The sequence below is a fragment of the Erpetoichthys calabaricus genome, chromosome 3 (assembly GCF_900747795.2).
Source record: "Erpetoichthys calabaricus chromosome 3, fErpCal1.3, whole genome shotgun sequence".
Lineage (NCBI taxonomy): Eukaryota > Metazoa > Chordata > Cladistia > Polypteriformes > Polypteridae > Erpetoichthys > Erpetoichthys calabaricus.
Window position 1 is genome coordinate 33,264,395 of NC_041396.2, and position 26,935 is coordinate 33,291,329.

Consider the following 26,935-nt stretch of genomic DNA (forward strand, 5'->3'; position numbering starts at 1 on the left):
TTGTGACAGACGGGTATCAGCAAGAGTGAAAGGGAAGGTCTACATGACGGTAGTGAGACCAGCTATGTTATATGGGTTGGAGATGGTGGCACTGACCAGAAAGCTGGAGACAGAGTTGGAGGTAGCAGAGTTAAAGATGCTAAGATTTGCACTGGGTGTGATGAGGATGGACAGGATTAGAAATGAGGACATTAGAGGGTCAGCTCAAGTTGGATGGCTGGGAGACAAAGTCAGAGAGGCGAGATTGCGTTGGTTTGGTCATGTGCAGAGGAGAGATGATGAGCATATTGGGAAAAGGATGCTAAGTATAGAGTTGCCAAGGAAGAGAAAAAGAGGAAGGTCTAAGAGAAGGCTTATGGATGTGGTGAGAGAGGACATGCAGGTGATGGGTGTGACAGAACAAGATGGAGAGGACAGAAAGATATGGAAGAAGATGATCCGCTGTGGCGACCCCTAACGGGTGCAGCCGAAAGAAGAAGGAAAAGAAGGGTTAAAAACTCCAAATTAAATCCACTGTCATTCCATGTTGTATAACAAGAAAATGTGAGAACTTCTAAGGCGGTGAATACTTTTGATGGGCACTATAAGGACAAGTTCTCTGTTTGCAGAAATGTAAGATCTAAGCACTCTTAGTGGACAGTGTCTGATTGTGACCACTTCTCATTTATCAAAGAATACGTCTCCAACAGAATGCAAACTTGTCCCTTAACCATTTCCAATTTAATAAATACAACAGATAAAAACAGTAGTAATAATTAAAATAGAAAAAAAAATCTAACACCACAAGTGAATATAAAGCTTACTTTGGCTCAGAATTGTCCAAGGCAATCACTCCTACAAGCCACTAATCTCGTGCTATCTGAAGAGAGCGACAGTCCAGGCCTGATAGGACCAGCCTTGTATTTGATGGCCCTGTGTCCCTTATACTCCAGCCTCTGCAGTTTTCAGTGTTATATTTAGATTTTTTTTAATTATAATTCACAAAGCCCTTATACTTTAGGAATTTTCTTCATGACTTCCACCTTCAGTGCTATTTCCATTTTTCAACACATTTGCACCCATTGATAGGCCCACAGTGTACATATTGTCCCTGAATTACAGATGGCATTTCAGCGCCACAAGAAATGTCTATTCACATCACAGGTCACTACACATCTCCAAAAGACTCGCTTCGCTTTGAGTTCCAGTTCTGTGCAACTAATCACCACTGGCTTGAGTTCAGTGTGGCCTAGTGTTGTGCCACAACTCACACTGCCTCAATACCATTGTGGATTGGTGTCCCACTGACAGCTGTCCTGAGTCATATCACCAGATAATAGTCTAGCATGACCCTGTATGTCCTTGTTTCAAGTAATAACGTTCACGAGTCCATCACTTCAGGTCTATATAACTGGGAAATTCACTTCCTTTAGGACTTGACTAGGTGGTGGTTGCTTCCAACGGCTGTGCTGTTTTGGGCATCCACAAAGCCCATGCGTTGACGTCGCTTTCGTTGTTCTGTCATCTGTAAGGAAGAAAAGTAAAAAGAAAGTGTACCAGAGCTCCTAATTTTTACTCCAGTTTTTCTAAAGATGTGTGCATTAGGTTAAATGACAATTCAGAATCAGTGTCGTGTGTGTGTGAGTGAGTGGGCTCTGTAATGGACTGATAATAAATTACATTTCTAGAGTGCTTTTCTAACCTGCTGAAAGTGTCTTACATACAGTGGGCAACCACTTGAACCACCACCATCCACCTGAATGATGTGATGGCAGCCAGTCTTGCGCCAGTTTGTTCACTACACATTAGCTACTAAGTGGTGAAAGAGTGAGAGACAAGAGTTAGCCAATAAGGGACTGGGGATGATTAGGGGCAAGAATGGATGAGGCCATGGTGGGCAAATTAGGGGGGATATCAGGAAACACTCTACTCTTTTTAAAAGATCCCCAGGGATCTTTTTATGATCATAGAAACCTGAGATGAAGACTGGACTCATTTGGTATGCATGGGGGGGGGGGGGGGGGGGGGGCGGGTGTCATGAGATCGCTGGCAAGGGGTGTGTGGTGCGCCCAAAATCTGTGCAAAAGGATGAAGGTCCAAGTCTTTAGAGTCCTGGTGCTTCCAGCCTTGCTATTTGGCTTTGAGAAATGGATGCTATCCAGTGACCTGTGATGAAGACTGTACTCCTTCGGTACTGTGTCTCTTCGGAGAATCCTTGAGTATGGCTGGTTTGACTTCGTGTTGCTCATGGAGTCCCAAATGATGCACATTACCTGCATTGTGTGGGAGTTACAGCACAACAGCCATGTGGCGCGATTACCCGAGGGTGCTGCGGCTCATAGGATCCTCATTGTTGAGGACCCGAGTGGCTGGACCAGGCCAAGGGGTCGCCCAAGTAACACCTGGCTGCAGCAGATAGAGGGTCATCTACGAAAGGTGGGACTGGACTGTGTGTCTGCCTGGGGGGTAGCCAACCAGGATCTCGAGCTGTTTTGTTGTGTGGTGGGTGCAGCAACACGCTGTACCAGTGCATGCTGCCCAACCTGACCTGAACCTGACCTGAGAGTAAGAAACTTGGTTGGTCGTCACACATAAATAACAGGGTAAGTGTCCCCTGATGACCTGACCAGTACCTCTTCCAGCAAGAACCCAAGCTTTTCCCAGATGGTCTCCCATCCATATACTGGCTGGGCCCAAACCTGCTCAGCTTCAGGTGGATTGCCTATTCTAAAGTGCAGGTGGTATGGCTGCTGGATCCCATTCACAGTTGGTTCCTGCCTTCTGCCCCAAGCTTACAGAACAGGCCCAGAGCCTGAATGTGATTAATCAGATCTCTGCTTATTCTTACTTTGGAGACCCACAGATGTCCAATGCAGTGTTGCACAACTGGCAGACATTAAAACAGGAACTCTGCTGCCTTGACTGCTGTTCTTCACCTACCTGCTCCTTCAGCTCCGTGAGCTGGCAAGTCAGGTGTGTAACCAAACACATGGTGGCCCCAAGCTTTTCTTGCAAGTTCCTCAGTTCGTTTTGTTCTCCCTCTCCTTCATTAACTACCAGAGACATGGCTTGCATACGGGGGAACCAGTCCAGATTCTTATTCTGTTAAAAGAAATATATTTAAATTGAAAATGCTAGCACAGTTTCAGCAGTGTTGCTCATTGAGCCTGGAAGTTCATAATTTAAGGCATCAAAAAAGAAAAACAAGTGAGAAAAAAGTTGTACAAGATTAAGTTACGTAAAGGCAAATACCCATAAGCCCAATATTTCAGTACCTTGATCATCATGGCGACGTAGCTCTCAGGACCCGTGTAGTCCGTCTTATTTTTCTCTCGTACCAGCACGATGAAATACAGGTAGTTCCACATGTTGTGCTCCATTTTTACATGCTCTTCAAAAGACACAGTTTTGTTGTCAAACTTATCTCGCTCAAGTCCTGCCAAACAGAAGGGTGGATATCACTGAGTGTGGAGAGATGGAGCCGTACTGCAGTTTGACAGCTCTTGGGTAAGCATGTCATGGGAATGGTGTGGTAGAGCAGCGGTTAGTGTTACTGTCTCGCAGATCCTGCACCTTCAGTTTGTATTGCATGCCTGGTTTTGTCCTTGTGGAACTTGCATGTCCTTCCTGTGCTTCTGTGGGTTTTTCTCTGGGTACACTGGTGTTCCTCTCACACCCCCAGAACTAAATTAGTTAAATTAATTAATAAATTTAAATTACCTCCATCTGAATGAGAGTGTATATGTGTGAGGCCTGCGATGGATAGTAATCCATCCATGTCTGGGTCTTGTCTTGCTCTGATACTGCTAGAATAGGCTCCAGCACCCCATGATGCTGAACTGTGTTACGAAGATTTGAGAAAATCATGTTCTAATACAAATCTGAATGAAGGTATTCAATAATTATATTCATTTTCTTTTTATTTCAATATAAGGACACAGGGGGAAGAGACCATTCCAACACAACTGATTACAAGGTAAGAATCAACTATGGTGTCCATCTGTCAACACTTACTCACACAGAGCCTATCGACCTGACCTGCATGTCTTTAGGATGACAGCAGGCCCTGGATTACCTGGAGGAAATCCTCCATGAGGTGACACTTGCCACCAGCACCTTTCAAATTATGAGCAGGCTTAGATTTTAACCAGGCACCCTGGAACTGTGAAAGAACACCATCATGTCTGATTTGTTATTTGTCATCTTGCTTTGGGAAAGACAACTGTCAAGGGGTTGTTTTCAGGCTCCATCTTCCTGCAACACTGAATTGGACTAAGCAGGTTTGAGAATGTGCTACGTCTTCCTTTTCCTGGACACAATTTCCAGTGCAAGCATAAACACTGCAGAAGAGGAGGGCATCCATTATGTCTCAGAGTGAGACCTACAGTACTGATCGTGTGGACCCTAAACCTGGCATACAGGTACATTCTTCAACTTCAGTTTTCAGTTTATTTCATTTTAAGCAAATTTTAACCACACATAAAATCTGTCAAATTCCATATCCTGTAGCCCCAAATGGCTCAGCTTGCCTTGACTTTGCTATTATAAAGAAGTCGGCTTCTGCTAGTATTAGCTATAAGCAAAATAGATTCTGGAAGGACATCTTGTGGACATTTATGGCATGATGCCCTCTTCAAAGAGTTCTTTGCCAGTCTGCATTGATACTGGAGTGTGGACCTGCATATGTCCAAATGCTGAACATCATTTAATTTGGTTTACCACTCTTTCAATCAACCAATCTTTACCTAAGACACATTCTCTTAAATTTAGGATTTCTAGGAGACCAAGAACTATCCCAGTAGCACTTGGCGCACAGCTAGAGCCAACCCAGACAAGAAATGATTGTAGAGCCCACTCATGCACATCCCCATTCAGCCAATTTAGATTTACCAATTAAACTAATACACATATGGTGGCACATTGGTAGTGCTGCTGCCTCGCAGTAAGGAGACCAGGCTTCACGTCTTGAGTCCTTCCTGTGTGGAATTTGCTTGTTCTCCTCGTGTCAGTGCCTGTTTCCTCCCACTGTCCAAAGACATGCAGGTTAGGTGAATTGGCAAAGCTGAATTGGCCCTACTGTGTGTTTGCCCTGAGATGAACTGGAGCCTGTTCCAGGGTTTGTTCCTGCCTTCCCCCAATGCTATCAGGGATTTGCTCCAGCAGCCCCTGCAACCCTGTTCCGAATTAATCAGGTTGGACAATGCCATGATTAATATACAAATTGGGGGGAATATAGGAAGAAAACCACAAAGGTAAGGAATCTTTAATCTAACATAAAGTACTGTACTTCCAAGAGACAGCCATTATAACAAACTTTTGAAAGTGAACAAGAAAATTAATAAAGGAATACTCCATCTAAAAATATAAATATTTTTTATCTGCACTTACCCCATGTAGTCTGTAATGCTTTTATGCAAAATGTGGTTATCAAAGTTTTCAATATAAGGCCCTGTCCACACAGACATCTGCGCTGAGCGTTTTTTCTGCCATCTCTAGCATCAGGCGTGTGAGGATTGAACGCCTAGCATTTATCTGCTCATTACGGCAAATCAGCCTGTCCACACAGACTTTCATCACTTGCGGTCAGTCAGATGCTCATTCAGATGGCATCCAAAAAATGTTGCATAAAGCTTTTTCTTGTCATCAATTTCTGCCAAAATCCTGATGAGCACGAAGAGAACATCTGTATTGCGTTTACATGTTGTTCATTTAATGTTCTGGAGGACTGGATATGTCCCATGATTACAAGTGTGTAAATAATAATGATAATAATGGAGAATTTGAGACAGTCTGTAAGTTTGTGCTAATGACGTAACTCTAGGTACTATGGATTATTAATGCTGGTGGGTGGGTGAGTGTATATACGAGTACCGTTTGTATATTTGCTTACTTCAAGGTGACAAGTAGCTGCTCTTCAGGGTAACATTGACTCGCACATTGGTTGACCGGCGTGTAATATGGTGTTGTACCAGCTTTTCTTTTTTTGCATTTTGTTATAGATTATACATACAGTCATATGAAAATGTTGGGAACCCCTCTTAATTCTCTGGATTTTTGTTTATCATTGGCTGAGCTTTCAAAGTAGCAACTTCCTTTTAATATCTGACATGCCTTATGGAAACAGTAGTATTTCAGCAGTGACATTAAGTTTATTGGATTAACAGAAAATATGAAATATGCATCATAACAAAATTAGACAGGTGCATACGTTTGAGCACCCAACAGAGATATGACATCAATACTTAGTTGAGCCTCCTTTTGCAAATATAACAGCCTCTAGACGCTGTCCTCCTATCACCTTTGATGAGTGTCTGGATTCTGGATGGAGGTATTTCTGACCATTCTTCATACAAAATCTCTCCAGTTCAGTTCAGTTCAATTTGATGGCTGCCGAGCATGGACAGCCTGCTTCAAATCATCCCATAGATTTTCCATGATATTCAAGTCAGGGGACTGTGACGGCCATTCCAGAACATTGTACTTCTCCCTCTGCATGAATGTCTTTGTAGATATTGAACTATGTTTTGGGTCATTGTCTTGTTGGAATATCCAACCCATGCGTAACTTCAACTTTGTGACTGATACTTGAACATTATTCTGAAGAATTTGTTGATATTGGGTTGAATTCATCTGACCCTCAACTTTAAAAAGGGCCCCAGTCCCTGAACTAGCCACACAGCCCCACATCATGATGGGACCTCCACCAAATTTGACAGTAGGTAGCAGGTGTTTTTCTTGGAATGCGTTGTTCTTCTTCCGCCATGCAAAGTGCTTTTTGTTATGACCAAATAACTCAATTTTTGTCTCATCAGTCCAAAGCACTTTGTTCCAAAATGAATCTGGCTTGTCTAAATGAGCATTGGCATACAACAAGCGACTCTGTTTGTGGCGTGAGTGCAGAAAGGGCTTCTTTCTCATCACCCTGCCATACAGATGTTCTTTGTGCAAATTGCTCTGAATTGTAGAACGATGTACAGATACAGCATCTGCAGCAAGATGTTCTTGCAGGTCTTTGGAGGTGATCTGTGGGTTGTCTGTAACCATTCTCACAATCCTGCCCATATGCCGCTCCTGTATTTTCTTGGCCTGCCTGACCTGCTGGGTTTAACAGCAACTGTGCCTGTGACCTTCCATTTCCTGATTCAATTCTTTACAGTTGAAACTGACAGTTTAAACCTCTGATATGGCTTTTTGTAGCCTTCCCCTAAACCAGGAGACTCAACAATCTTTGTTTTCAGATCTTTTGAGAGTTGCTTTGAGGATCCCATGCTGTCACTCTTCAGAGGAGAGTCAAAGAGAAGCACAACTTGCAATTGACCATCTTAAATACCTTTATATCTCATGATTGGACACACCTGTCTATGAAATTCAAGGCTTAACGAGCTCATCCAACCAATGTGGTGTTACAAGTAATCAGCATTGAGCAGTGACAGGCATTCAAATCAGCAAAATTACAAGGGGACCCACATTTTTGCACAGCCAGTTTTTCACATTTGATTTAATTTCATATAACTAAATACTGCTTCACTAAAAATCTTTGTTCGGAAAACACCCCAGGACTCAGATGTTCCTACGAAATGAAAGACATACCAATGTTATCTTTTATGTTGAACGTAGAGTCAATTATTATGCAGGCTGAGAGGGGTTTCCAAACTTTTTCATATGACCGTCTGCTGTGCAGTAAGAGTGAACCCAATAGCGGCGGTGATGTTTCCTCTGCCTACATTGCCATATCAGGAGGAATTTTAACACAAAGGGGACAATGTTCAGCTCTAATAAAGCCAACTGATCCATATTTCGAGAATCCTGGTTAAAAACATTCCGGACTGCCTAACTGTCACCCTGCATATAAACACACAAAACTACAATCAGGGCATCAGGTTGATGTTTACCAGAGGTAAATGAACGCGAATGTAATGTCATATTGAAGTCAATTAAGAGCCCCAACAACACCCAGTTTACTCAGAGCGCGTTCCCTTAACCAAGATTTGAACGCCTGTGTGGACAGGGCCTAACGGAGGTCTATGATGACCAATGCTGGACAACAGCAAACAATATCAAAAGTCCATGAAAAAAATCTTACACTACATATGTTGCATAATCCACATGTTAAGTCATGCAGGGATATGCTCACAATGTCTCAAACACACGTAATTTTACTAAAATACTGTTAAATAAACTGTCTGTCATGTGACTGAGCATTTGAATTGGAGACCCTGCCTCATTCATTGGTCAGGAGTCCAGCGCAGTAACAACATGGGTTGGTTGGCATCCTGACTGGGATGGATGGGTCCTTAACTGGCTGGGAGGCTGTTTTAATACAAGGATGTGGGTGGACAGGCATCTCGACTGGGTTGGTTAGTGATACTTTTCCCATTTGGAAGGTCATTATAATTGTTGGACTACAGGAGACTGCTTCTCAGTACCCTGGATGGAGACATCAGTCTGGGCTGCATGGGAGTTATATGTTCAGTGGGCTGCTCTGTTGGAGTCCTTGAGTGCTGCTTGTGGGGGGGGCTGCTGGTTGGAGGCTCTCTTGTCACAGGGTGTCCAAATGGAAAGCACACCAGAGGGATGTCGCCACTCAGTGTACTGAGGGAACACATGACCATGGGAAGCAGTCTGCCATCATCCATCCATTATAAGAGCCTCCTGACTGTGAAAGGCACCACTAACCAATCCATTTAGGATGCACAGCCAGGCCACCCACATCCTAGCATTAAAAAGGTCCCCCGGACAGGTAAAGAACCATCCATCCTGGCCAGAATGCCAGACAACCCATGATGTCTATTACAACAGTTAGTGCTGGACTCCTGGCCATTGAATAAAGCGGGGTCTTCAATTCAATGCTCAGTCACATTTGAGCACCTTCCGTTTTGGTTCATTAGAGTGTTTCCCACAAATACTTTATTTAACAATAATTTAGTAAAAATATGTGTGTTTGGGATGGGATGCCATTCAACCCATGCTGTGTATTACACGGTTTATTCACTGGCTAACATTGCGCTTCACGTGACATTAACAGCTAAGCTTTGTATCTTCAAAAGCTGACCGGTACTAATTTGTATAGATCATTCAACGGGAGAGAGGGGCGACCTTCATGGCTTTTAAGTTATAAATATTTTCTGCACTTTGTTTGGCCTGTTCTGCTGGCCTCTCTTTGCAGCATGAACGTGATTTATATGGAAAATAATTAGGATGACTAGAAAGGCCCTGTTGGTTTACTTGACAAAGGAGCAGTTGATAACCTTGAGCATGTGCGCTCTCACGAGTGTGAATGAACGCCAAAGGCTTGCCTCGCTCTGCCTCTCTCTTGATGAGCACTTTCTTTATATATGAAAGCAGCTGCGAGATGCAGATAGGTGGTGTTAATCCTGTCGATAAACCCACAGATCTAACTGTCTGTTCCTTTATTTTTGTTTTGTTCAAGGAACAACAATGACACTTTGATGGCTTTCCAGTGTTTAGCATAGGTTATCAATGAACATAGACTGATCTCTATTTACTTATTTATGTTTGGGTGACTGACAAATTCCGTTTTTTGTTAAGTACAAAAAAAACCCTACTACATCCAAATAGTTACTTTGCTATTATAGTACTCCCCAGTATTGTGCATGAACTAGTTCAAAACAGTGCGTTCATTGAACCAGCTCATTTTTCTAAGAACGGTGAACTTAACGTATTTGCAAGTGAAGAACTTGAACGTGAGCTAGTTCAGTTTTATGTGACATTCCGGATCTGGTTTAGGTTCAGATTAAACATAAACCCTGTAATGTAGGGGTATGGAGACGAATTTGAATATGGTATTCGGATAAGCACAAATAGTGGATTTTTGCAAATACTAGGGGGCTCTGTTCCCGGCTTGCTTCGCTCACCAACCCCCGGGTGGACGCTATGCACCAACCAATTTGTGTCTCTGCCACTCACGTATGTGATTTCACTTTCACCAAACAACAATTTCTTCATTTTCGTGAATACGCCTCTTCATTGGGAAGAAACACTACTTTTCTCTGATGACAACACGAATTAGACGATCTACAAGTCTACGACTTAAACTTTAAATCTGAACAATATCTACATACTTCTGTCATATCACCTATCTCCATATATTTTCGCTGTTTCGTTATTTCACCAAGTAATAATTTCCATTTGTTAGTGCCAATGCGATCTTTACTATCAGTTTTTTGAGACTTTCAAATTTTAGTACTTTCATAATTTCTAACCTGCTCTGCATGTGTATCGCGCCAATGTTTTTGAACCTCTTTATTATGTTCTACTTTGTCTTCTACTCTTTGTCTTTTATTTCAGACCTCGCTTGGAGCTGAGAGCGCAGGATCTGTGTCTGACAATAGCATTCACAAGAATGAGAAGTGAGTGGACCGTGGGTGTGGTTGTAAATGTTTGAGAGGAGGACGGGACTTGTCAAAATCTCTTGGCAAAAACTCTCATCTCGCGGGACTTGAAATGATCTCTGACAAAGTCTCGTCTCAGGATTTCTTTTTATAATAGAGAGATTTATTTTGTACAAATTTTTTGCCATTTATTTGTATTCGGAAAAAATAACGTAAAATCAAATAGGCACTGTCTGTGTCTGCCTGCTTTTGCTTTAGCTGCACCCTCACTGACACAAGCATGCGTTTTTTTAGGAAAACATACTTCGCAAGGCCACTTTATATTTTTCCACGTTGGACATGCAATATATGATGCGAATCTTGACCGATAGCGTAATGGGTTAGTTCACCTACACGTTGGTTCCACGGTCACCATTTGTGTCACATGGTTGGAAATAGAGCGGTAATTTATATGCATACTTGCATCTGTTTCATTTCTTTTTTGACCGGGAGGATATTAGCATTTATGATTATAAGTGTTTGTTGCTGGGTATACCTTAATAAAGTGTACTTAAATAAAAAAGTCTTCATAATTATTGTATTTTATTCAAGAACACTGTAAGAGCCTAATATAAGGCATACAAAATTGAAAAATGTAAACTCATGGGTCATTTATTCTCACTCCTTAAAAAAATACAAAATGAACTGAACATGAACTAGTTCAAAATTGAAATGGTGAACTATGAACGTGAATCTATTCATTTTAATCTGTGTGAACTGAATTTTGAGCTAGTTCTTGTGAGGTGTGAACTTGCACAACACTGGCACTCTCACTGTCTGTCTCTTTGATTTACATAGAGTAATTAAAAAGTATGTTTTCTATTTTATTTTCTTACAGAGTTATGGTAGTAAAGTTCAGCTTTTAGTGAAGCAGCCCTGCTGTTCCAGGCAGTTGATTAAATAATTACACACATCAGATGTGGGGTTGAACATTAGCTAGCATTTTGGTGCCTTAATCCAAGTGGGGACTTTTGAGGAGGTGGGAGTGAAATGAAAAGTAGCGTAAACTTCACCAGAATCCCTAACAGTCAGACCTGCTAAACCTCCTCATCTAACTACACAAACTTTTATATGCATTTTAATGACTAATTAGAAATGGTTGGCCCTCCTATAATGCCCCCAGCTGCCTTGGCAGACCTGGTAAAAAGGTTTTCTTCCAGTTATAGCAGTGGGCCACATACCCAGTTTAATCTCTTTTGTTGTTAACCCCAAGTGTTAGTGGGGCTCAGAATTCTGTGTAAATACAGTTAAGCCCGACTGAGGGTGACGTGTAATTATCCGCTTTACAGAGTTAAGCCTGAATAACGTTTGGGGAAGTGTTCTGCTGCCATCTAGTGGATGAATAACATCATGCTGCACAAACTTTGGGAATATTCCTACGCATTCTATCTTTATGGTAACTCCATTTTAGCTCATCAATATTCATGAGAGGGGTGGAACCTTTGAGCAAAACCACAATGGCAAATGAACAGCTGAAAGTCAGTTTTAGAGTAAACTGAAACGGAACCATTGCTTGAGTCAAACAATAGTGATGACGGTGTGAATTGGTCATCAGATGCTGAAACCCACCCGTTTGGTAGATTCTGACCTTCCAGGTTTCAGTAATGTCGTGTTTGGTGTCAGCTTCTTACTACTTCTGACAATTGTGCATCCCCTCATTGCCCATGTCTGTTGATCATGATTATCTGGATTATTTATGGTTTGTCAATGATAGTCTGGTGGAGAAAACAGTTGTTAAAATGAACCTGTATTCTGAGCAGTGTCGGAAAAATCACAGCAAAATATTTCCTTGCCACAGTCGCTGGCAGACTGGTAAACACTCACATGTCATCTGCAGCGCCAATCTTCTGTCCAATGTCTCCTTGAATTTATTTTTTTAATTATTTTTACCTTTGAACGGATGTGAATAACATATGAGCGTGTACTAAGCATTTGAATCGGCAACACACTAACAACAAATGTTTCCATGTGGAGTATTGAGCATTGCATATCATTACCAATATACAAATAACGAAGCACGTGGGGCAGTAAAATTCAAGAGAGCTATATGGCATCCAGAAAAAAATATTCTTTTCTAATATTTTTGAGTAAAAGTTGGATGACTTGACGTGTGGATTATGTGACACAAGAGTAACGTGAGACTTTTTCATGGAGTTTTTAATATTATTTGCTGGTGTCCAACGTTGGCCACTATCGACCTGTTATATAAGAGACTTTACTATTTCTGTTTTGCATCAAAACATGAGACAGAATTTTTTTCTTGACCATAACTACAAACTACATGAGGTAATTAACATAAAAATGTATTTATTTACAGGAGTGTTCCTTTAATTGCAAATAAATGCCTCGCTGAGTTAACGTGAACAGAGTCACTATAAGTTAGTTGTAAGAGTTTAGCTTGCCATCTCATGCTTCCCAATCCAGCTCCTTTGCCAGAATACACACACCAGAAAAAAAGGTGCCCACAGTGTACCCTTGCAGCCTAGAGGGGACAATGCTCCCGATACCGCAAGGCATAGTGGGTAAAGCAGTAAACAAGAGATGGCTCTGGTTCACAAACTGGTTGCTGCAGACATCCATTTTCTGTGAAGTTATGAGTGAGTCTCATTTTTTGCTCATCATGACATTCTGCATTTCACTAATAACGATGACTATGATAACGGCAATCAACCAGCACTGAAACTGTACAAACTGTGGGATGTGTATCAGGTGATCATCAAAAACATGCAGAAAGTGAATTTTCATGAAGTATTGACAGAAGTCTCATGGGAAGGCTGTCGTGGAAACCGCACATCGCATCAAAATGGGCTTGATTTGGTATCAAGTTTTACATTCTGTGCAAAGCAAGCTGTGGGTACATCTGGAACTCGATACTTAACAGTGGTAAAGGGACCAAGTAGGATGTCAGTACAGTACAGCATCTGTGCTATAACTGGCGGACCCTTTGCTTGACCAAGGTTGTTGTATAACAATGGACGGTTTCTACACCTCACCTGAAATGCTTGGCATTTTACTTCAAAGTAAAACTGATACATATGATTCTGAATAACTGGACCACCATGAAACGGACACGTCAAACTGCAGTGTGGTGAAGTAGCTGTGTGGCAAGAGATGTCCGCCTCCTAAGCTCTGTTCACAATGCAGCAACTGTAATGTTCATGTCAGAGGAAATGCAGAAGTCACGATGACTTGCGCTGTGATAGGCTACAATAACACAACAGGCGCTGTGGATCATGGGAATCAGGCGCTGACATTCTAACCCAGGGGTGGACAGTGTCAGTCCTGGAGGGCCGCAGTGGCTGCAGGTTTTTGTTCCAACCCAGTTTCTTAATGAGAAGTCAATTATTGCTGATGAAGCACTTATTGCTCAAGTGACATTTTGATGCTTCATTTTAGTGGTCTCGCTTGTTAAGGTTCCACACCCTTAATTGCTTATTTCATTCTTAAATAGCTACATTCGCTGTGTTTTAATGGCTCCTTATTAGTAATAAGATGTAAATGACAAAGCAGCCAGCAGTGCTCCATCTAGCTTGTTTCCATTTACATCTGTGTGTGTTCATCATGCACTGTTTGATTTAATAAAACACATAATAGAAAAATGTGACAGACAGAAAAATTATATGTTTAAGGCTTCAAATCATTTGGACGATATCTTTGGAAAGGAAAAAATCTACGATATAAGAACCTTACATTACTGGCTAACAAGCCATAAAATTAAATAAGGTCTGAAATTGGCAAGGATTGGTTTCTAATTAAGCAATTGGGTTGGAATGAAAACCTGCAGCCACAGTGGCTCTCCAGGACCGACATTGCCCACCCCTGTTCTAACCTCTGAAAAAATATTACAAAAAATCTACACAAACAATGCCCATGTATGTTGATGGCTGTTTCAAAACATATCACACAAAGGACGTGTACTCAGTCTGCATCAGTATAGCAGCAGACACTAGACACACTTTTCCTACTGTGATTATGTCACTTTCACATTTCTGTTTCACATAACAGTATGTTTTGCTGCTGAAATAAATTCAAGGCTTTTGTCTCGTTTTTCCGAGGGTAAAAATAAAGCTAAGGAGGCTGCCACAAGATCCCACAGCAACTAACTTTGCAAGTTTTGAGTTCAGGTCTTTGCTATAAAATCCTTGCAAAGTGATCTGGTGCCCTCTGGGGTCCTAACCTTTCATGGTATGTCGGCAGGAATGTCTACTGAAAGGACAGAGGTGGAATACGGGGTCTTGGGTTGCAAGCACACACTTTTTTTTGGACTCTTGTCAAATTGTCAAAGGGCAAAAAAAGATTTACAAATGACTGGTTCCAATCCCAAGACCCCACAACCTCAGCTTTTGTCATGTAAAGCTGAAGATTAAAAGTTAAAGTAAAGCAAGTAAAAACATTACCAGGAGGAGAATCTGCCTTGCACTTGTGCATATCTGAGACGCTTCAACAAGCAGAAGGTCAATTCATCAGTGCCGGTTTACAGACTGCCACTAAATAATCAGTGGCTCACTGCTGAGTAGAAACGTAACAAAGGGAGGAAGGTCCACAATTCAAACACTCGATCATGTTGTGGCAGACGACCGGGGACCTTGCCCTACCGGGACGCTCCTGGCAGCACCCCCTGGATTACATCAGGGCCATGGATTGGGAGCTTGGAAGCTCAGCCCTTTTGGGGTCCACCTGGATGATCCTAGAGCCCTGAATGGCAGCACTTCTACCACACCAGGAAGTGCTGCCGGAAGAGGAACCAAATGTACCTGGAGTGCTTCCGGGTGCCCATGCAGCACTTCCGCCACACTAGGAAGTGCTGCAGGAAATTCATCAGGGAGCACATCCAGGTGCAACATACAAGGGGCCACCTCACTCCAGTCGGGGAGCCGGAGTCGGGAGGCAGAAGACGGAGCTTGCGAGTGGAGGAGTGAGGGCGGCAGAGGAGAAGGAAAAGAGTAGAAAAGAAGGAATTGTGAGCTAATTATAGCTGTTATAGAGCATCGTGTGGCACTGTAAGAAAAGAAGAAAATAAACGTGTGTGTGTGTTTTGGACTTCTGGCTGTCTCAGTGTCTGTCTGTGTCCGGGCTTCTATCATAACCTCTGAGCACATTATATTCTCCGTCATGAGAGTGGCTAACAGAGATATTTTTTTATATAATTAGTAAAAGTATATGAGTTTGGGACATTGTCAGCATACGACTGTATGACTTGACGTGTGGATTATGCAACACAAGAATAACGTGGGACGTTTTCATGGGAGTTTTTATATATTGTTTGCTGGCGTCCAACATTGGCCTCTATAGACCTGTTATATAAGAGACTTTGCTATTTCCATTTTGCATCTTTTTTCTTGACCATAATTACAAACTACACGATGTAACTAACATAAAAAATATTTTTTTTTTTTACAGGAGCGTTCCATTAATATGTAAATAAATGCCTTGCTGAACTGACGTGAACAGAGTCACTATAAGTTAGTGCTAAGACTTCAACTTGCCATCTGACGCTTCCCAATCCAGCTCCTTAGGCAGAATATACACGGCAAGACTACACACAAGCCCATCACTTACAATTCCACTTGCAAACACCTCCTTCTTCACTGCCTGGGTCATGGCCCCCATTAATTTCTTTTCCGTTAACACATATTCTTTCACTCTACAGTTTTAGTATTAACTCTCCCTAAATGCCCCCTTATTATAAAGTGAAGAGCTGCTTGCTCTTAACAAACAAGAAACTTGGTGCAGCATAAATGAGACTGACCTCAGTTTGTTCCATGTCTAAGACCCCAAGCCCAACTCTCATTTAGACACTTACCACAAATAAAGCAGGTGGTCTTCAGGACCTCTTCCTTTTTTTGTTTCTCACTCCTCAGGTCTGCAAACGTGTCGATGATCACTCCAAAAATAAGGTTGAGGACGATGATGATGACAATGAAATAGAACAAGAGGTCATAGACAACACGGGCTGGGAAAAGGCCTTCCTGTAGAATGGAAATACTGAGTTAGAAGCTTTGCAGGTATGTGAAGACTTACCATAATAATTTACTACATCTCACTATAGATGTTTCCTTACATCCTTTGAGGGTTTTCGCAGGACATCCCCCACACCTCCTCCATTCCGGAGACCGTGGTTCAGCACCGTAATGATGCACATTAGTAGGGTGTCGCAAGTTCGTTCTTTGTTATCATCCTCTTCATCTTCTGCAATGAAAAAACAGATATAAACCCTGAGGCTTCCTTGAGTGAAATGCTTGAAACCTGTCCTGTGTGTCCAAAAATATTATGAACATGTACATCGTCTACAGGCTACTACATTGCTACGGTGTCTCAGAAAATGCATATGGAGTCATTAGCTTAAAGTACTCACAAGACATCGTGGACTGAGCCTCATAACTTTTTTGACACCATTGCCCGTATTTATCAGGCATCCTAGAATTACTCCTAGGAACTGAGCTAAAAGCCTAACTAGGATAAGAATGTGGCCTTCCCCCAGGATATGAGAAGTAGTTATGAAGCGTCCTACACCCAAGTGTGGAGTAGGAGTTCATGTTTGAGAATGAATGACGTCATGAGATTACAGCACCCCTTACCACAAAATGGAACTCAAGAGGGCGTTTTGTACTTTCCTTGGAAATCATGATGACTCTTTATAGTTGTCTGATACTAACACTAAGACTCCACCAGACAGACAATAATAATAATATTCAAAGGGATATGGTGATTATGTTCAAATAAAAAGTTTTTGCCGGTCTCATAAAGTACTCTAGACTCATGATTTCATAACAACATCAAGAACAATAGTGGAACAAGTATCGAAATTGGAAGACTGAGACACACACTGAATGTGACTTAAGTCTGACCACTGGTCAGCAAGCATTTTGCTACTGGGATTCTTTCACCAGTTCTTTAACAAATTTCACTTGCTGAATCCAAATTTGAAAACTGTTTTTGTCCAGCACATCCCATTTTTTAGTTATTATGTTCCAGGTCTTGGACAACTAGGGTGACTGGACAGTAAAGATGAATAACCATTTTGATAAATACCGGTAATTCTACTAGGGATGCCACACGCTACTAACAGCTGTGAGTTGTTTTCCTTGTCATTATTAATTTTATTTAAAAAGTATTCATTTTTAATTAGCGGAAAAAATATTTGTTACTGATGACCAAGTCTTATATGATTCTTAAGCACAATGACACAACTCAAACATGACGGTGCGGTAGGTAGAGGTTTTACTGTTTCCTGAACATAAATTGCATTTTAGGACATTTTGTTCATTAGATTCACCATTACTTTGAAAATTTTGTCAAGGCGATGGACAGAAATGGCGATGCTATTCAGAATTTTAAGAAATAAGTTTGGTCTCGAGAAAAGTGAAGCCAAAACTAAGGAAAGTGTTTTTGTTGGTCCTGAAAAACATGAACTGATGCTTGACGATGAGTTCAAAAGGGAACAGAAGCCAACTGAATCAGCAGCATGGGGGGCATTCGTGCGGGTCGTCCAGAATTTTCTTGGCAGTCACAGAGCAGAGAGTTATGCTGAGCTTGTGGAGAACATGCTGGTATGGTCTTCTGGTTTGTTTTCACATCCTCACAGGTGGCGCAGTGGTAGTGCTGCTGCTTTGCAGTAAGGAGACTGTGGAAGATTGTGGGTTTGCTTTCCGGTTCCTATCTGTGTGGATAGCGCTTTGAGTACTGAGAAAAGCGCTATATAAATGTAATGAATTATTATTATTATTATTTTCAGAATAAACACATCAAAACAATTTTGTTGGGACATAGTCCAAACTCCAGATATTGTCTTGATATATTGATATTCAAATGTGTCAAAACGTCAGTGATGTGTATCTCAAAAACCTGACGTGTTAGCTTAATTCCGATTTCACATATGAATTAAGAGTAAAAACCCTGCGGTGGGCTGGCGCCCTGCCCGGGGTTTGTTTCCTGCCTTGCGCCCTGTGCTGGCTGGGATTGGCTCCAGCAGACCCCTGTGACCCTGTAGTTAGGATATAGCGGGTTGGATAATGGATGGATGAATGAATCAGTGTAAAAAACTTCATAAAGAGCTGGTCGGAAGTTTCCATTAGCAAACAAAAAATATTTTTTTGTAGACCTCATTATAATGAGTGGGTTTATTTAACAATGAAAGACTTACAGCCGTACTTTCAGAAGAATCACCTTTCCGCTGTTATGGGCAAGGAATCGATTTGTAAAATAGCAATTGTTGAAACGACCCATGACTATTCTTGCGGACATTTCCAGTGTTCCTGATTGTCTTCCTGAGTAGATCCATAATCCCCCTTGTCTTCTGCAAGGCTCTACTTATTCAATGCCCTGGAAGTCACCACCTGCCTTCTTGAACCTTCTTGTAAAGTGTGTAACTGTGACACCCCGAGTATTGGTAAGGTTGGCACCTGACCACATCTTGTAGTTTGGCACTGACTGGGATCAGATTTGAGAGAAGTCAGACATGAGACACAGACACAAAAAGGTGGTATTTCCAAAACAAAAGTGGGTTTTATTTACAGGCGCAACAAAATGACAAAAACTAATGTCCAAATCTAAAATAGTGAGCAATATATACAGTGAAGTTTCTAGTCTACAAAAATGAAAAATAAAGACAAAAATGTATATACACAAAAACGGTAGTCTTCCTAAATGAAAAAAAGGTGTTCACCAGTGTATATTGTGGCCGGGAGCACCCCTGAGATAGAAGGATGGGGGAAGGCAGCTTTTCTAGGTCACTGACTCCCCCAAAACGCTAGATGGCAGCTTCCCAGAGATCTGCCGGTGCCCTGGATTCCCGCAGGGCATTCAGTTGCGCAGCCCTGTTGGGTGCCATGGGTGCTGCCAGGGGGAGCTGTAAAGGAACAGAAGGACTTGTGCCGTATTTATAGCGGGGCTGAAGGAAAATCCAATTCTCCATCTGACTCGGAAGTGCTAGCAAGTCATGTGAGTGGAAGAACAGAAGCACCTCCGGGTCAAGGACTATATACAGTAAAGGACTGGTGGAGACCCAGCAAGCGAGTTGGGAGGAGGTGGGCAACGCTTCCTGGGAGGTGTGGAGGAGAAAGAATATTGTGTTTATTGTAGTGGAGGTGCTTTGGAAAGAAGGAAGAAGAAAAATAAAACAACTTCTTGGTGTTTTACCTGTGTCCAGAGCATCTGTCTATTGGGTAAAAGAGGGGCAACAGTGCCACCTAGCGTCCACTCACTTACAATATACAAGAAAAAACAAAGTGCACCATAAACCCAACATCTATATAAATACCTTCACCCAAAATCAAACTATGACTAGGAGATATTTATAAACAAGAAAATCTTTACAAAATAAGGCCCAGGCCGCTGTTTGGTATACCAACACACTCCCCACATCAGATTGACTCAAAGACAACGCTTTTGAGGCAGGAAGTGCCTCTTATAGTCGGGGAGCAAATCTTTAGCCAATACCGCGACACAATGCTCTTTTTCACCAATCGCGACTGTCGCTGGTGTTTTCTGCACAGGTGCTCCTCTCAACCTTTGCAAGGCATGTATTAAATAGGGCTAGCGGCCCCGCATGTGGGCAAGTGAATCACTCGCACGAGCACAAACAGGAGTGCATCCCGACACAAACTACAAAAGTAAGTTTCTTTTTTCTTGGGAATTCCCTCCTCACACTAATGCATGCATGCATACACGTTCTTAACTAAAACACTTTGCACCTTTCTTTGCCAACGGCGGGACCAAAGAGAGTCTTTATGACAGGGTAACTCCTGGAGGTGCACCGACCCGTTGCCGGCGTCCCACTGCATGAACCTTAAAATGACTGCAAAAGCGCACCCAGCACTTAATGACAAACAGGTAAGTGCTTTAACGTTTATTTTGCAAAAGATGACTTTCCCCTACTCTTAGGATTTTCTTTCCTTTAAAGTGGTAATGCCTGGTAGGCGGATTACCACAGTAACGCACATGTTCTAGGGGTTTGTGGAAAGCAAAGCTCAGTGTACCTGTGTGATATTTTCCTGTCAATCGTCCGTCCGGCCCCGTCTGTCTTTAAGGAAATATGCTGCCTACTACAATGCAGTTTGCAGTCAAGACCACCTTTGTGTTGACACTGTGATATCACTTTGTGAGTCACATATGCACGATCATCTCCATTTTAGGCAATAATCTCTATGTGCGTGTCATCAATCACACCAACAACTCAGCTTGCTTTAAGATTATTTCACAGTGAGTGGTGAAGAAATGTATAAATCTGAGCATCCCCTCACATGTTCTAAAGATGTTCAAAGCCTGGTGCAATATTTGAGAAATGGTTGGTTGTGACATACCCAGATCAAAGCTGTGTTTTCCTCATGGCCAAAAAACGTAACATTACCATCCTATTCATTTTGGCTGACATTGCTTATGGCTTCTTAGCGTAGATTTAGTGATCAAGTGAACTGGAAGATTTATCTATATTACTAAACGAAGGTTGTATATATGCATGGATGCCAGATGCCAGAAGCAAGCTGTGCCAAAAGCGCACACACACATCGCCTCAGTGCCCCAGCAAGCCGTGCTGAAAGCGCACGCGCACAGCACATCAGCGCCACAGAGTCAAACCCAGTGGCTTCCCAGAGTCAAACTCAGTGGCTACCCAGAGTCAGTAGGTGGCGCCCAAACAACACAACACAACCTGTAAACTAAACTTGAGGTAAAGTGTGGACGCCAGGTTGTATATATGCATGGATGCCAGAGGCCAGAGGCAAACCGTGCACAGTACAAACACCGCCCGAACACGCACACCACTGCATATACAACCTTCGTTTAGTAATGTAGATCTCCAAGCCTGGATCCGCCGCCATGGTCACTTCAGCACGTGAATCTGCCGCTGTCAGCAAACGACTTCTAGCTAACAACACAGCCGTAGAAAAACAAAAACAAGACCACATGGATAAAAACAATGAACGAAGGCGCCTACAACGCACTTCTGAAACACCAGAACCAAAGGAGTCACGGCTCCAAAAAGAAACGGCTTTAGTACAAATATATTTATTTAAATGAAAACTTTACCAGGACGCACCCACCCTCCATGATTTTTCATCCCTCCAAAGATCTGAGGGAACAGAAAGTGATTGCCATTCTTGGATTTGCAATTCTTTTGAGAATCGGGGTTTACTGGTTACAAATATTATTCCCTGTCTATCAAATGGATTTCTTTTTACAAGTTCATTGTTGACCATCGTTTCTAAAACATTCTGCCATTTACCAGAATGTGTGTACCGATCACTGAGTGAATGTTATCTGCTGGTAGCTCCAAGCATGTTAGTATAGTTTACCAGCTCTCCTAAGTTCTGGTCAAGTTGGGAGTAGATCTGTAAGTCAGAAAAAATGAGAAAATGCTACTACTCTCGCTCTTTCTCCTAGAGTAAGACCAGATTTGCATCCCTCTGAGATTTTTGAGCCAGTTAAGACCATTTTAACACTCTGAGACTCTTGGTATAAAAAAGCAGAGGTCTTCATTGAACACAACGGACAAAGAAAACAATCAACAATGTGGTTTGATATGGAGTGGAATAGCAGTCTCTTCACTGTGGTGGGCTTCAAAGTCATCACCCAATGAAAACTCCATTCCTCACACATCGTCACATCAAAGCCAGATAGAACTTTGCCCGGGACCATTTAAAACATAACGGATGAGCTCTGTGAGTCTGCACTTTGGTCTGATGAGACAAAACGGGAGCTGATCAGGCACACGGATATTTGGCGAAGGCAGGAAGTGGTCTTCAACTGTAAAAGCACAGTTCCTACAGTTGAACATGGAGATGGAAGTATAATGCTGTGGGGCTGTTTTGCTGCTTCAGGTACACAGGGTCAAGAAGAAGGAACATAATGACATTTTGAAAGATAATGTGAGGAAATCTGCTGCCAGATTAGGGTTTGTTGGGTCGTCCAACAAGACAATGACCTGAAACACACATCAAAGTTGGTCCGTAACTTTTTAAAGGACAACAAAACCAAGGTCTAGGAGTAGCCTCCTCAAAGCCCAAGTTCTCTTGAAAATGTTTCTTCTCCCAATCAGTCAGAATCCTGAACACTCATGGACCCGACTAATATCTGATATATGTGTTCTGTTCTGCAGTGTTGCACATGGTTGCACATTTGACTCACATGCACCTTGTTATATATTATGTGTCTTGGATTCTTTGTGGGCGGCACGGTGGCGCAGTGGGTAGCGCTGTTGCCTCGCAGTTGGGAGACCTGGGGACCTGGGTTCGCTTCTCGGGTCCTCCCTGCATGGAGTTTGCATGTTCTCCCCGTGTCTGTGTGGGTTTCCTCCCACAATCCAAATACATGCAGGTTAGGTGGATTGGCGATTCTAAATTGGCCCTAGTGTGTGCTTGGTGTGTTTGTGTGTGTCCTGAGGTGGGTTGGCACCCTGCTCAGGATTGGTTCGTGCCCTGTGTTGGCTGGGATTGGCTCAAGCAGACCCCCGTGACCCTGTGTTCGAATTCAGCGGGTTGGAAAATGGATGGATTCTTCGTTGTCCTGTGTTTTACGTAGCACCATGGTCCTGGAGGAACATTGTTTTGTTTCACTGTATGCTGTACTACTGTATATGGATGAAATGATAATAAATACTCTTGAATCTTGTTTGATGGGAGCTCAAGGTTAAGGTCAATGCTTGAAACCATCTAATTTTGGTGAGCTGGAGAAATTTGCTAGGGAGGAATGAGCTAAGATCCCTCAAGAGACTTGTGAGTCTTATTAGAAACTTCAGTAGGAGGGTCCTGTTATTTCTGAGTTCAAAGGGGAACACTATTGATTATTAATGGTCATAATTTTAGCCTTTCAATTAATCAGTAAGATATTTTCCTCCAATGTTTTGGAGATTTTATTTTTATTCTTTTAGAAGTAATTATGTTGTAAACACTTTTGATTCTGGTTACTTCTTTAGTAAAGCTAATGGTTTTGTTCCATTTCTGTTGGGGAGCTAATAATTTTGTCCTCAACTGTATAAAAAATAAGCATACAAAATCTATATATATATAAAAGCCAAATACCACTGACTCACTTATCATGAAATCTCCGAACCATGAGGACTTGGGACTTGAAATTTGGAATGTAGGTTACCCTTGGCCCATAGGTGCTGACAATGAAAATGGTTTTAAAAATTTCGTGGTCCAAGCACGAAATTTCTTATAGTTTTTTTAGACCTGTTTGTATGTCTGCCCGCTTTTCACGAGATGACTACTTAACAGATTTAGATTGTTTTTTTTTTCTATAATTTGCTTGAACATTCTAATTGATTTTGCGACTTTTTGCGACTGCTTTTGTTCCAAATCATGATTACAATCACCTTTTTGAAATCACATCATTATTTAATTATTTTACATCATTACTGGCCCTAATTTGCCCCCGTGTGTTGCAGGCCTGAAATGCAGGTATGGATGTACATTAACAAATGAAGTGAAGTTGACCAGACAAAAGATGAAACATCTTGGGTTCATAGTGTCTTCAATAAAATCAAAGTCAAGGTACATTTAGGAATCACTGATTTTTTTTTTATTTGCATTTTCCATACTGTCCCAACATTTTCGGATTTGGGGTTGTACTTCTTAGTATTGTTCAATTGGCCTATGAGTAGCACTTTTCTACACTAAATTGCATTTTCCACGTTTGTCCAGTTTTCAAGACTGTCCAGGTCTTTATCAACAGTTTTTGGTGCCTCCTCAGTTCTTTGTATCCCTTTAATTTTAATGCAGTCTGAGAAATTCACAGGTTTATTAACTATCTCAGAATCAACATCGTTAATCTAAATTTGAAAGGTCACGGTCCAAGCACAGACTCCCCATAATGACCTCACCTCACTCTACTCTTATCTGTACATGCTGGCCCCGGCTAATTAACCAACTTGAAATCCAGGTATGTAGTGTAGGTGACCTCGAATGCCAGAAGATTCTAGTTTTAAAGTTAATCTTCAGTGCGGAACTGCATCAAAGGCTTTTTAAAGTCTTAATAAATTAACATTATTATTTTTTTTTTGCTTTTGTCTACTACTCAAGTTGCCCGATTAAAAAGGTGTAACAGATTGGGTTGACAGGATCTTCACTCTCATGTTACTGTTATGCACGTAATCTTCAAGTTTATTTCTGATTATAACATAACATTCTCAAACACTTTTACCCAATTCAAGGCAGCAGAGGCACAGAGTTTGTTTGATATGAGGGTGGGAGCTTCTATCATCCCAGGATTTTATAGAGAACGCCCTTTGTATAAACCAACTATTACAGAAATAAAATTGGTCATTTGCACGTATTAGAAAAGTATTATACACACATGAGACAAGTAGATATAATATTTCACTAAGCATTAAGATGTAAGAGTTAGAGTCAAAAAGGCTTATGTTACATATATTTTTATTATTCTGTATAAGCCTGAAACCACCAATAGTTCATAAGCCAAAGGTCAGACGTGCTAGAGAGCTGAAGAATGGGCTCCTCGCTTAGAGAAGGGAATGTGAACTCTTTGGTTGTAAATCATTGGTAGAGTGGTGGCTCTGAGGTTAGGGATCTGCACTGGCAATCGGAAAGTTGCCGGTTCGAATCCCGCAAATGCCAATAGGGACTCTGCTCTGTTGGGCCCTTAAGCAAGGCCCTTAACCTGCAATCGCTAAGCGCTTTGAGTAGTGAGAAACGCGCTATATAAATGCAAAGAATTATTATTATTATTGTAGGGAGCCCTGAGATAGTAGGGGGAGAGAATAGCCCTTATCAAACAGATAAGATGGACAGGGGGGGGTTTGACACCCTGTTAACTAAGAATTATTGGTGGAATTAATTAGAGGCAGGACTAGAGCAATGGAATGCTAGAAGTCAGATGAGAAAGAATAATGGCTGAAATGATAATTGTAATAAAAGTGAAAGGTGCCCATTGCTGGAGGCTCATTGTTCCATCTTAAGTGAGTCTGTATGTGTGCCATACAATAAAGCTTAATTCTGCTGTCTGTTCAGAGTCTCCGATTGCCTGCATTGGGGCTGAGGGTGCCCGTGTCAGCCTGCTAAAACACTATCAGATGCTGTTTGTTTGCTTTTGAGTAAGTCTGGCTGGCAGGTCTCATTCAATAATGGTGGATAAGAAGCACCAAGATTCTGGAGTTCGATTACTACTAAAAGTCCATGTATGAGCACCACAGGCTTTGTAAGTGTAAGTTCCATTTACAGCGCATTTTGTAATCACAATTTATATTTTGAGCGCGAGTGATACACTTGGGGCAGCACGGTGCTGCCGTGCAGTTAGGAGACCTGGGTTCGCTTCCCAGGTCCTCCCTGCGTGGAGTTTGCATGTTCTCTCCGGGTGCTCCGGTTTCCTTCCACAGTCCAAAGACATGCAGGTTAGGTGCATTGGCGATTCTAAATTGTCTCTAGTGTGTGCTTGGTGTGTGTGTGTTCCCTGCGGTGGGCTGGCGCCCTGCCCGGGGTTTGTTTCCTGCCTTGCACTCTGTGTTGGCTGAGATTGGCTCCAGCAGACCCCCGTGACCCTGTAGTTAGGATATAGCGGGTTGGATGATGGATGGATGGATAGATAGTGATACACTTGACAAGTGTTTTGCGATCATGTGATTTTTGGCAGCATTCTTGTGCGGTGTTACTGACAAAATAATTTGTGTGGAGATGAAGCACGTTCTTATAGCCAATGAGAGTAGTTACTGCTAACTAGCCTTCTCCACCTCCAAACAGGTATCGTTGCCGTACTTTTACTAAGTTCTGAGTCTTGAACAATGGAATTACTGGAGCAAAGGATGCGCGTTCCCATTTGGAGGTGGAGGAGGGAGGTGTGTCTCGAGATTGGCTGGTAAGCAATGACTACTCCCATTGGCAATAAGAACAAAGTCTCACTTTTGCTTCTCTCCTTCTACACTGAGCGCAAGAACGCTAGCAAAAAGTGCCTGATCAGAAAGCTTTGCCAAAACATGTGCATCCAAAATTAAAGTTACATTTACAAAATACATTCAAGATAAAACTTGCACTTTCAAAATGTGCTCAACATATAACTTGTGCTTTTAAAAAATGTAACTCTCGCTTACAAAATACATGGTACTCACACAGAGACTTTTGGCAGTAGAGCCACTGACAAAAATCATGTGACTACAAAACACTTGCCAAGTGCATCACTCATGGTCAAAATATAACTCACAATTATTTGGTTTGTACAATGCTATATACTGTATACCCTGCCGTTCTTTCTTAAACTCTGTGAAGTGCCTTGAGCATGGGAAAGGCGCTATATAAATAAAATGTACTATTATTATTTATTATTAATTACAAAGTGTGCTCAAAACGTAACTTGTGCTTATAAATCCATGGCGCTCACACATGGCCTTTTGGCAGTAATCTAACTTCATACAAGAGGAATGTATGGATCCACACGAGTAGAGAAATCACCTTGTAAAGGGAAAGGTGTAGTGTGGTCATAATAGGCAGCAGTCAGTTGTCATTGATGTGCGTCTGTGGACCTCCTCACAAGCTCTGTTAAGGTATGTAATGATCTACTGGGCCAGGACGGGGCACTGCCGCTATTATTACTATCTTCTCCTTCTCTCCCCACAGCGC

General features: G+C 41.9%; 1 protein-coding gene across 1 annotated transcript in view; it reads right to left on the reverse strand.

The window, feature by feature from the left end:
• Window positions 1–698: 698 nt before the first annotated feature.
• Window positions 699–26,935, reverse strand: part of itpr3 (inositol 1,4,5-trisphosphate receptor, type 3) — a 196,277-nt gene continuing 170,040 nt past the window's right edge. The window contains exons 54-58 of the mRNA XM_028796574.2: window positions 16,432–16,559; window positions 16,174–16,339; window positions 3,255–3,415; window positions 2,920–3,081; window positions 699–1,504 (exon numbers count right to left, since the gene is read on the reverse strand). Coding sequence (XP_028652407.1) covers window positions 1,409–1,504; window positions 2,920–3,081; window positions 3,255–3,415; window positions 16,174–16,339; window positions 16,432–16,559 — 713 coding nt within the window. The 3' untranslated portion in view covers window positions 699–1,408. The remainder of the gene's footprint in view (window positions 1,505–2,919; window positions 3,082–3,254; window positions 3,416–16,173; window positions 16,340–16,431; window positions 16,560–26,935) is intronic.